Genomic DNA, 12,936 nt, shown 5'->3' on the forward strand with positions numbered 1-12,936 from the left:
ATTTTAAAAAGAGTAGAGAATCTGGTATTTGGTCTACAAATAATATTTAATTTGCTTGATACTACTTTTTCTGATTTTAATAGTAGTATGTGTTTATTATTAAAAAAACTTAGAAAATGCATTAAAAAATGAAATTTACACTATCCCATCACTATTCACATGTTAGATTATTTGCTTTCATTCTTCCCCTCACCCCCCAAATGGAAATTTTGCTTAATATGATGATTTATATCCTGTTGTTATTAACTCTTGCTTTATAATCATACTCTTTCAAATTGGGGTCTCATTTAATCATCAGAGAATTAGGAAATATCACCCACAGATTGTTCTTCTCCATTCCTATTTAGCTTAATTTTATTAAGTCTTAACATGGAGATCTCTTATCATAGCCATAATGCTAAAGGCTGGTACTAAACCCTAACTAACTTCCAATCCTTCTTCCTAATTTAGGTACCCAAGTGCTATTGTTAAACCTAAAGTTAGAGCTCTAATCCCTAGCTAATGCATTCTCCCCAATTTTAATTCCGGGTAGTTTTTTTTTTAATATTTATTTTAATTTATTTATTTAGGCTGCGCTGGGTCTTATTTGGAGCTTGTGGGATCTTCGTTCCAGCATGTGGGACCTTTTAGTTGCAGCATGCAGGCTTCTTAGTTGTGGCCTGCTAACTCTTAGTTGCAGCATGCGTGTGGGATCTAGTTACCCAATCAGGGATTGAACCTGGGCCCCGTGCATAGGGAGCGTGAAGTCTTACCCAGTGGACCACCAGGGAAGTCCCCCCAGTGTTTTTTAGAAGAAAAATATACCATCTATGTTCTGATTTCAAATAAAGATAACTTCATTATAGCAAATTTATTGTAGCACTTAATTTCTGATTTTAAAGGTATTAATAGCTTCACTGTAGAAAATTTGGAAAATAAAAGTTTAAGGAAGAAATTAAAATGCCACCTAGTTTTGTGGGTATTGCCTGCATGCCACCTATTAATTTACATAAATATATGTACACATCATATACCCTTAATACAGAATTAGGAACCTTTCCCCATGCCATTAAACACTAATGTTTGTCTACAGTATGTTTCTTAATGGTTGTGTAGTATTTGATGGTCCATCAGAATTTTAAATTAAATGTTCAAGGAAGAATCATTAAGTTAAGAGGAAGATTTCCTGTCAGCAAGTATCAAACTTCATTTATTAGAATTTTTGGAGTTGTTACGTATAAGACAACTGTTACCGTATCATATAGTAACAATATCACTATAAGTGGAGTTTAGTATAGGCCAGTAACTGTTATATTTGTTTAATTATTAGAATTCTTTTAATACCCTGTTTTTCTCTAGGTACGCAGACAGCACATGGAAAGATGCCTACATTTCTTGGTGGAGGAGCTCAAAGTTGTGGATCCTTTAGAAGCACGGAATCGTATCTTTTTTGTTTCTGCAAAGGAAGTTCTTAGTGCTAGAAAGCACAAAGCCCAGGGGATGCCAGAAGGTGGTATGTATTCATTATTTCATCCTTTTGAAATACAAATAGATTATAAAAATAGCATGCTAGAAATCTTATCTTGCTATATACTAGGTTTTAAAATCTTCACCTAAATATTACAGGTGGGGCACTTGCAGAAGGATTTCAGGCGAGATTGCAGGAGTTTCAGAATTTTGAACAAATCTTTGAGGTAGGAATTTTGTGAATGTACTGACTAATGTAAAACCGTAGCATTGGTTGGAGAGTGAGCATAATCTTCTGTTTTCACTGCTTACCTTTGTCAGTAACCTTTGGTGTTATTTAGTGTAGTTTCTGACACAGCAAGTAAAACGAGGAAAATTGGAAGAAAGAAAGTCCCTGCAAAGTGGATGATCTATAAGAATGGAAAATTAAAGATTGTAATTTCTTCCTATTCTTTTTCTTTAATGTATTTGTGTTTAAATGAGACACTAGTTTCTAATATTTTGTTGGTCAGTGGGTAAAATATTCTATATTCAACAGTCAGGCACAAGATTAAAGAAATGTAATTGCTGTTGGAATGGATAATAGAGCAAAATGAAGATTTTGATAGAACATAGTTAATGTCATTGGACAAAAGTTAATTACATTTCTAAACTGTATTGTCACCTGTTAATTCTCCACGTTTTATGCCAAATGTCCTGAATAAATGAATACAAAAATAATTAAGATATAGGTCCTGTATTTTAGGAATCTAAACTGCTGAGGTGCATGAATAGATAATGTGTGTGCAGCACGGGGGAGGGAAGATACTCTTATGTTTTGGTGTAGGTGTTTTATTCAGAGACATTAAAACTTTCTACATTGACTGAAAAATTCTCTAGCTGTTAATCTTCTTGACTCTAATTTAGCTCTTAGTTGTGCTTATTAGATTGCATATCTCCTTCTCATCCGCAGATGAACACAAATACTTCAGAAATGAAAAAAAACTTCCATCAGTAATTATTCTTCCTTATAAGTAGTAACTGTCTTAATAGTAAGGACATAAATGTTGAATGTACTTGGCAGAATTTTTAAAATTAACCATTTGCTCACTATCCCCTATTTTTAATTTGGTGAGAGGGAGAAAGACCATTAGGTAGATAAAGACAAGGTGTTTAAGAAAACCCATTCTCAGGCCCCTGGGATATCAGAGGTCCCTGGGATATCAGTAGGTGTCTTGTCAAACTAAGCTGTAGGATATATGATATCCCAGTTACTCAAAGACCATTGTTTATCTTCTTTCCCTTTTGGTTTCACAAGAGATTCAATGCTCTCCTCACTCTTACTGGTTATAGTCATTTCATCCATGGAGAAAATAATTGGGGAGCATATCATTGTTTCCCTTGTCTTTTCTTATTTATTGAGCTTTTCTTTCTTCCTGTGTGTTTGTATGCATGTGTGTTTGTCATTGATTTCTCCTACCAAATCATATATTGTTCAGTTATACATTTATACCTCTTTCATATTGGTTCCTGGTACAGCATTTGATTTCCCAGAATATCTCCTTGAAGAGGTGGGAATGAGAAGAATAAAAGATGTGCTGTAGAGCACTGGTTTTCAAACCCGGCTGATGATGAGAAACACATGAGGTACTTTAGAGAACTGGCAGACTCCTGACTCATCTCAGAGACTAATCCAGTAGGGCTAGGATGGACCTAGGAATCTGTTATATATTTAAAGTTCCCTGAGTGATTGCAATAATCAGGCAGACTTAGGAACTATTCTTTTTAATGTTTTTAGAAGAAACTTGGCATTTCACTTTTTTATTGTAAAAGTTCATTTGAGCATCTAAAAATTATATATGGAAAAAACTGTTTATGAGCAAGAGCTTTTACATGAAGTTGTGGAGAATGTTAGGCTTTAGAGTTTGAAATTTTTGTTTAAAACTATGATATAAAATGAGAATCAACTAGAAATTATTTGAATTTACCTAAAGAAATATTCAGGTGGCAAAAAATTTTGTCTGGATGGCCAGACCTTTGTTTGGTAACTGCACTGACAACTCTTTTCAACTTTTGTCAAAGCTGAAATTTGTTACTTTTAAAACTAATTTTGGTAATTTATGATTTCCTATAAATTGGTGCATTTCTGAGAATTTATGATTTAGTATAAAATTGTTCATTTAAAAAAATTTTGTATTCCTTTTCTATATCTATACTTATATGTATATATAGATAGATAAAGGATACAAGAAATATCTGTGTATTTTAAACCTTAATTGGATTTACCAATGATCTGATTGCTTTGCTTTTCCTCCAAAGACTTTGGTTAATTTATCAGTTGATACATAGTATTTTTGGGGTTTTATTCATTAAATTCTATGTTAATCTTTACACAAAGTTTCTTTCTGCTTTCATTATATAAGTGGGATTGTTTTTTGCTTTTTGGTCTTTAAGAAAGAATTTAGGGCCATGAATTTGTCTGTGAGTGTAGCTTTGGATGTATTCTATAGGTTTCAGTATCCAGTTTCATTGTTGATTAATTTTTAATGATAGCTTTTGGCATTTCCTATTCAATACAGGAGTTACTAAAATTCAGATGTTTTGATTATTATCATCTAACTTTTCTTGATTTTTTTTGCATTGTGATCACAAATGTGGCCTTTATACACATTTTCTCTGTTTTTAGAATTCAATATTGTGTGTGTAGTCTTATAAGATGATTTTTGTGTAAAGAAAAACTGTACCAAGTTAATCATTTTATCAAACAGTCTGATCTTTGCCATGGACCTCTTGAGATTCATTTGGTTTAAAAGAAGCTGAATATTATGAACTTTCAGGGTACCAAGTTAAATAAGGCTTGGAAATTAAATAAAATCAATCAAGAAAATCAATGTTAATTCTATTCATATGTTTTCTTGTTTTCAGCCTATATTTGGACAGGTGTGTATTCTGAACACAGTTTAGAAATCTAAAATTTTTTTGCCCAAATATTTGGCCATTAACTATTCTTAATAGTTTTGTGTCAGTGAATTTGTTGTGAAGGACATTCCTGGGACCACTGGTGAAATTTGGAAATGGACTGTATGTTAGGTTAATAATATTGTCCTGGTGATAAAAGTTCTGAATACAGTAATTGTTTTGTGGTTGTATAGGAAAATGTCCCCATTCTTAGGAGACACATGTTAATATATTTAGTAGTAAGGCTGTGGTGGTTACAATGAACTGTCAGATTGTTCAGGAAGAAATATATACAGGTATGTATAAAGATGAATATCTATATAGACTTACCTATATAGATCTGCATGGAGAGAGAGAAGGAAAGGTAAACAAAGCTGAATGTTAACATTTGGTATATTTACTTGAAAGGTATATTGTATCTTGGTGTTCTTTCTTGCAATTTTCCTGTCAGTTTAAGATATTTCAAAATAATACATTGGGAGTGGTAAATAGCATGTTATTGGGTATTTAGGGTCTTTTATCAAGGGGACTTGACAAGCTGGTTTATGTTTTTGTTTTTGTTTTTGTTCTTTGCGGTACACGGGCCTCTCACTGTTGTGGCCTCTCCCATTGCGGAGCACAGGTTCTGGACGCGGAGGCTCAGCGGCCATGGCTCACGGGCCCAGCCGCTCCGCGGCATGTGGGATCCTCCCGGACCGGGGCACAAACTCCTGTCCCCTGCATCGGCAGGCGGACTCTCAACCACTGTGCCACCAGGGAAGCCCTGTATGTCTTAATTACACATAAATATTAATATTTACAAATTTGTAACTACATATTACTAAATCATCAGCTGTTTTCTGTAGATGTTATTAGAAAATCAGAAGATGATCATAATTGAGATGTGATTATTGTTTTGGTTCTAAATCTTTAATAAGTTTTAAAACAGCCTACAGGATACTCTGACAAGATGGAATTTAAATTGTCTGGTGTAGTATTTTAAATTTCTCCTTGGAAAATTAGAGTTCCTGATAAAATAAGTCTGGGAACTGCTGCATGCTATATATGTCTCCCATGGAGATTCATAAGTATATTAGTATATAAAGGGCTCTGAGAAACTGTTCAGTAAAGAACCTTTATTTAAATTAGCATTCCCTGGGACTTCCCCAGTGGTCCAGTGGCTAAGACTCAGTGCGCCCAATGCAGGGGGCCCGGGGTCAATCCCTGGTCAGGGAACTAGATCCCACATGCTGCAACTAAGACCTGGTGCAGCCAAATAAATAAATATTTAAAAAAATAAATTAGCATTCCCTATACTTAGTTTGGAATAGAGTATTCCTTTTGCAGTTGACTTCTGATATTTTTCTGATCAGTGGGAACGTCAGTGTGGGATACTTTTTAATTAGAAAAAGATTGCCTGTTTTCTTCTTTATACTTATTCACCAATGTATATTTTTGAATCAAGGAATAACTTGTATATTGCCTAATAACTTTTGGAGGTCTTTTCTTTTTCTCTAGTCTAGCTCTAATACTGTGCTGTTATCTACAAATTTGGGGTCTTCATTGCTGATATCTAGATCTGCTTCATCGAGGAACAGAATTTCTTTTAACTTTTTTTTCTTTTAAAAATATTTTTATTCTTTTATTATAGTTTTTGTGATGGTTAATTTGGCAATTTATGAGATAGTTATTTAAAGTAAAATCATAACTTTGTTTTGGTCATTAAAAAATAAGCAGTTTGGAAAAAAATAAGCAGTTTGCACTTTAAATGTTTAATATTTTGTAGTTATTGGTGGCTTCTGCTTTGGCATATACAGAACAGGAATACTGTAACTTCTTATTAGTAATCTCTTCAGGATTAGTGATAATTGAGTGATGTATAAATGAGCTTGACAATGAGCAAAAGTAAGACTATGCACTGAAAAAAAGTAATGGGCTCTGAGTTAAGACATAAACTGTTAACTAAATGAATTACCCTCATGTGCCCTATAGCTAAAGAAATGAATCTGCTTTGTTTTCTATACCTCAAAAAAATACCAAAGAGAGAATTTAAAAGTCTCTTCTGTCTTAGTGAAATAATCATTTTAGAGATGTGACGGCTCAGCATAGATTATAAATAGAACACTGAATGAATATATAATATACTAATGATTTCACCATAACAAATATAGTGCTAGTGTATTAAGTGACTACCTTTTAAAGCTTAAAAGCTATTTATTTTGATAAAGGATAGTAATTACTTTCAGAAGTAATTACCACAATTTGTACTGGTTTTATATTAAGTTCAAGAAGATGAATTCATGGAAATATTGGAGAGTTGGGGAGTATATCCCTCATTTGATGTCGTGACCCAGATGAGTGTTCTTGGTTGTTCAAAGACCAGATAGTATTTCTCTACACTTGCGGTTGTTTTCAAATGTTATGTCAGTACAGAATTTGACTTTTCTATGATGTAAAAGTGAAAGGCCAATTTTAATTTAATAATTTTGCTAGCACTTAAATGATGAATCACAGTAAATGTTTTAAATAACAAGTAATATGCACATATATTGAAACTGAAACAAAATTTCACAAAAGAAATATCCATCATCATATGTGGTGCATTCTGATGTATTCTCTGTGTAAAAAACACAGGTCATGAAACACTAATTGATTTGTACAACTGTTAGTAAGTTGTGAGCTACAGTTAGTGAAAGTGAAACATGAGATAAGGCATCATTCTGACCTATATGCACACACTATATAGTCCAATGACAATAATGGGATTATCTTAGAAATAGCTTTAGATATTTTTCTATAAACAATTTAAAATATTACTTAGGTTGTTTGCTGTTAAATAGTATTTTTCAATTTGTTCAAGCTTTAATCTGTAGAAGTCCTTTTTACTAACTTTATGTGAATCGTATCGTTCATTTGTTTCAATGTAGAATTCTATTTCATGGCTTAAGAACTTCATGAGGTTTTCATTGCAAATATGAGAAAAATCAAGATAGATGGACTAGAAGTAGATTAAAGGTGATCCAAATAAAATTAGTAATCCTAATAGGAAACCTTTAACATTGAAAATAGCACCCTTTTTTATTTATTTAAAAAAATAATATAGTCAAAGAGCCATTGCACATTACTGTGTAAAATTACACAAAGCTATGAACTTGCTGTTAAAGCCTTTTAACTTTTAAATTTTTTGACATTTTTTTTTACCTTTATAATTTTAAGTTGTGTTTGTCATCCATTTATTTTCTATCCTTATGTCTGTTTTGGTTAACATTACAAACAGCAAGTTTTTGTGTTTAAATTCCTGAAAACGTTGGGATGGAATTACAGTAATGTGTTATGGCTTGGGCCCCTCGCAGGAGTGTATCTCGCAGTCAGCAGTGAAAACAAAGTTTGAACAGCACACTATCAGAGCTAAACAGATACTAGAAACGGTGAAAAACATAATGGATTCAATAAACGTGGCAGCAGCAGAGAAAAGGTATGAATTCATTTTATTGCAAAATTATTTTTGTGTCAATATGAATTCTTTAGACTAAGGTTTAAAATTTTTATATTATTAAATACCTTTCACACTAACATCAACCTTGCAGGTTTAGCTGATGCCTACTTGCATGTTTTTTAATGAATATTTGAAACTATAAATATTTTTTTTACAACCTTGAACAACTACATCATTTACATCCCCTGGATCTCAGTATTCTCGTGTGTGAGCTGTGATTTTAAAATGTTCAGTGGCTTTAAATGTCTTTAAAGCAGTGAAAGAACCATTTCTTCCAGCAGAATTTCTCGAAGTCCAGAACAGGTGACCCTCTTTTTACATTCAACCTATCACTCATCTTTCATGTATTCATACATTGAAACCTTGAAATCACTCCTTTATGCCAGTTGTGGTTTTATATCAGCTGGTAAACAAACAAGGTGATACTACCTGCCAGCCAGAAAGTGAATTTGGTAAGCATTACTCTATATGTCATACTATATTGCAGTATATTTTTCCATTTATTACCTTGTAATGATGAAAATGAATACACGAAAGTGCCAACACTAGTCGAAGAAGAGGGTAGTTCTCACAAACTTGGTGTACTTGAAACAGAGATTAAGATGTTATTAGATGTTATAAGCATAATGATGTTAAGCCTCAATTGGACCTTTAAGTGGGCTTAAGCCAATCAATGGGAAGATATAAAGAATCTAAGATTAAATCCAAGATATAAAATTGGGGATTTTAAATGTATTTGATCTTGCTGAGAACAAAACTCCACTCATATCTAGGTCTGTTGCCTAATTTTGACACTTTAGCAGGAATGCATTATGTACAACATTAGAGAATTTGCAGCATATAAAACTCAAGGATCAGAACCCAGATTCTGATCTCTGGCCCTATGCACACTGTTTCTGTATAGTGAGCTCAGTTGCTTTATTATGGTAGCCAAAGTAAGTATTCGTCCACTGGATTGACCTTAATTTTTATAAAAATATAGGACATTGAAATAAACGTAGCACAAAAAAGATGTGATTTGAGGGTGGTTCGTATAATCATGCCTTGGGAACAGATGTCTTGGGAAAGATGATCTTAAAAGGATCTCAGGCTTTTATTTTCCTATATCATCCAGGGGTTGACAAATTTTAGCAGATAGTAAATATTCTAGGCTTTGTAGGCTATACTGTCTCTTTGGCAACTACTCAGTTCTGCGGTTTTAGAGCAAAAGCAGCCATATACACAATAGGTTCATGAATGCTTGTGGCTGTGTTCCAAGAAAACTTTAACAGAAACTAGCAGATGGCTGGATTGGGCTTGCAGAGTGCTGTTTACTGGCCCCTGTTTATTAAGTAGACTTAATATTGAGTTAGTTCTGTTTTGACTGTTCATATCTATGAAATGGGTGGAGATTTAGCATCCTTATTAATCCTTTGTGGGATTCAGGTACCACATGAGCAGAGAGACAGTTTATATCCAATCATCTGTAAAACATTTTATAAGTGAAATATTATTTGAATCCTTTTAGATGTTGAAATACAAGATTTTTTTTTCTTCTATCATGCTAACAGATGGTTCAATATATAAGTGAGTGTTTGTACTTAATTTCTTTGGGACTTTAATACACCCTGAATATTAATTACTTTTCATACTATAATAGGGTTTATTCAATAGAAGAGAGGGAAGACCAAATTGATAGACTGGACTTTATCCGAAACCAGATGAACCTTTTAACACTGGATGTTAAGAAAAAAATCAGGGAGGTTACAGAGGAGGTTGCAAATAAGGTGGGTAACATTAGCTTTGTGATTATAATATCTGGGAATGGAAATACTTTTGATAATGCTAGAAATGGTATCTGTTACCTTAAAGGAATATTTAAGTTTTTTCAATTTAATTTTTTTGAGTAGTTGGTAATCTTGTTTAAATATTTTAATTCTGATTTTTTAATATTTTTAGGTTTCATGTGCAATGACAGATGAAATTTGTCGACTCTCTGTTTTGGTTGATGAATTTTGTTCTGAGTTTCATCCTACTCCAAGTGTATTGAAAGTATATAAAAATGTAAGTTAAATTGTAGTTAAATGTTATTCAGATACAGTTTCCTTATCTTATTCTGACTCTTATTCCACTCTTTAGTGGTTTGGCCATTTTAGTGTCTTCATGGCAATCAGTACATGATTAAACTATTACATCTCCTGTGCACTCTTGTAATAAATCTAAACTATAAAGTACACAGAAGAATTATCATCTTAGAAAAGAATAAGATCATTTTAGTGTTTACTACTTTTTTGACATTTTAATAAAATCTGCATATATTCTAGAGAAAAAAATAACGTGGACATTTACCATTGTTAACAGGAGTTAAATAAGCACATAGAAGATGGAATGGGAAGAAATTTGGCTGATCGGTGCACCAATGAAGTCAATGCTTCAATGCTTCAATCCCAGCAAGAAATTATTGGTAATATTTATGTCTGCAAGTTTGTGTGTAGTTTTTTCTTTATGTCGTTGTTAAAAGATTTATTATAAAATCCTTTAGATATTTTATAAAATATTATTTACTGTTGTTAACTAAAATATCATAATTCGGTTCTTTCTAGAAAATTTGAAGCCATTACTTCCAGCTGGTATACAGAATAAACTACATACACTGATTCCTTGCAAGAAATTTGATCTCAGCTATGACCTAAATTGCCACAAGTTATGTTCAGATTTTCAAGAGGATATTGTATTTCATTTTTCCTTGGGCTGGTCCTCCCTTGTCCATCGTTTCTTGGGTCCTACAAATGCTCAGCGGGTGCTTCTAGGATTATCAGAGCCTATCTTTCAGGTATATATATATCTATATATATATTTTTTTTTTGAGTAGGCTTTTTATTAGGTGGTTATTGCTGTACTATACAGGTATGTATCTGATTCTACCAGTTTAGAGTCTCTTTTTAAAAACTTTTTTGAATTTATCAATTCAATAATTTTTTTAATTAATTAATTTTTTTTTCTTTTTGGCTGCGTTGGGTCTTCATTGCTGTGCGTGGGCTTTCTCTAGTTGCAGCGAGCGGGGGCTACTCTTCGTTGCGGTGCTTGGGCTTCTCATTGTGGTGGCTTCTCATGCTGCGGAGCACAGGCCCTAGGCACATGGGCTCAGTAGTTGTGGCTCATGGGCTTTAGGGCGCAGGCTCAGTAGTTGTGGCACATGAGCTTAGCTGCTCCGCGGCATGTGGGATCTTCCTGGACCAGGGCTCGAACCTGTGTACCCTGCATTGGCAGGCGGATTCTTAACCACTACGCCACCAGGGAAGTCCCTCAATTCAATAAGTTTTCAGAAAACTTACAGAGTTGTAAAACCATCGCCACAATCCAGTTTTAGAACATGTCTGTCACCCCAAAGGCTACCCTTGTGCCCATTTGCAGTCAGTTGTCATTTCCACCTCCAGCCCTACTGCTAGTCAGGTTTCTCTAGCTATCATTTTTACCCTTCAGGACATTTCATATCAATGGAATCACACAAAATGTGGCCTTTTGTGACTGGCTACTTTCACTTAGCATGATGTTCTCAAGGTTTGTCATCATGGTATATGAATGTTGTAGCATGTATCAATACTCCATTTCTTTTTTTGGATGAATAATATCCCATTATGGATATCACACATTTTATTTATCCATTCACCAATTGATGGACATTTGAGTTGTTTGTACTTTTTGGCTATTATGAGTAATGATGTTTTAAATACTCATAGACTGTTTTTATATGGACATCTGTTTTCATTCCTCTTGAGTATATATGTCTAGGAGTGAAATTGCTGGACCACATGGTAACTCCATGTTTAACTTTCTGAGGAACTGCTAAACTGTTTTCCAAAGCAGCTGCACCATTTTACATTCCCACCAGCAATGTATTAAGGTTCCCTTTCTCCACATGCTCATCAAGACCTGTTATCATCTTTTTTATTATGGCAGATGTGAAGTTGTATCTCATTGTAGTTTTGATTTGTATTTCCTTAATGACTGATGATTTTGAACATCTTTTCATGTGCTTATTCGTGTATCTTATTTTGTAACATGTCTATTCAAATCATTTGTCCATTTTTAAATTAGGTTATTTGGCTTCTTATCGACTTGTGGGAGTTCTTTGTATATATTCCAGATACATACAAGTCTTTATCAGATACATGATTTCCAAATACGTATGTTTTTCTAGTCTGTAGCTTGCCTTTTAATTTTCTTATGGTGTATTTTGAAGTGTAAAAGATTTTAACTTTGCTTTTATTTTTTTTTTTATTTTTAATTTTTATTTTTTATTTTTGGCCACGTAGCTTGTGGGATCTTAGTTCCCCAACCAGAGATTGAACCCAGGCCCTCGGCAGTGAAAGCGTATAGTCCTAACCACTGGACCGCCAGGGAATTCAAAAGGTTTTAAATTTGAAGTCCAGTTTTTTTTTAAGGATTGTTTTTTTGGTGTAAAAAAATTTTTTTTATATACAGTTTTAATTTCACTTGAGAGTTGAAGGCTTGTTGTTTTAGGTAGACTCATTGTATGTTATGAAAATTCATTCTTCATGATATCATTGGTCCATGTCACAGGAGATAACTTTCAGACCATTTTTATTTTCTTCATGTATTTATGGTAAACTCATTAATTGGAGTCATTCTTTTTGTAGATTTACTACTGTAATTTTAAAAGAGAATACAGTCGAATTTTGTAAATGTAACTTTTCCATTTGTAGTAGTTTAATTGAATTAATCCTTTCCCCCCCCCAACCTTATTAGCTTCCCAGATCTTTAGCTTCTACTCCCACTGCTCCTACCAATCCAGCAACACCAGATAATGCGTCACAGGAAGAACTCATGGTTACCTTAATAACAGCATTAGCCTCTCTTACGTCTAGAACGTCTATGGGCATCATTGTTGTTGGAGGAGTGGTAAGAAATAGTAACTTTTTTTTTGAAACAGTATTTTTTGGTGTAACTGAAATTGAAATTATTGCAAAGCTACCTGCTAGATCAGGAAAAGAAAGATATATTTACTTCAGTTTCCAGGATCTATAAGATGACATGAAAAGTTGTAAGTTAAAATTAGTGAATTGAGTTTCACAAGT

The 12,936-nt window shown here is 33.4% G+C and overlaps 1 protein-coding gene across 3 annotated transcripts in view; it reads left to right on the top strand.

Moving 5' to 3' along the window:
* MFN1 (mitofusin 1) overlaps positions 1-12,936 on the top strand; it is a 32,690-nt gene that overhangs the window by 13,558 nt on the left and 6,196 nt on the right. For all 3 annotated transcript variants that reach the window (XM_019946147.3, XM_019946148.3, XM_033855500.2), the window contains 8 exons: positions 1,339-1,492; positions 1,606-1,673; positions 7,716-7,837; positions 9,498-9,624; positions 9,797-9,901; positions 10,199-10,301; positions 10,441-10,670; positions 12,608-12,760. In XM_019946147.3, the coding sequence (XP_019801706.1) occupies positions 1,339-1,492; positions 1,606-1,673; positions 7,716-7,837; positions 9,498-9,624; positions 9,797-9,901; positions 10,199-10,301; positions 10,441-10,670; positions 12,608-12,760 (1,062 nt within the window). The remainder of the gene's footprint in view (positions 1-1,338; positions 1,493-1,605; positions 1,674-7,715; positions 7,838-9,497; positions 9,625-9,796; positions 9,902-10,198; positions 10,302-10,440; positions 10,671-12,607; positions 12,761-12,936) is intronic.

This window comes from Tursiops truncatus, chromosome 4 (assembly GCF_011762595.2).
Source record: "Tursiops truncatus isolate mTurTru1 chromosome 4, mTurTru1.mat.Y, whole genome shotgun sequence".
NCBI classification, from domain to species: Eukaryota; Metazoa; Chordata; class Mammalia; order Artiodactyla; family Delphinidae; genus Tursiops; species Tursiops truncatus.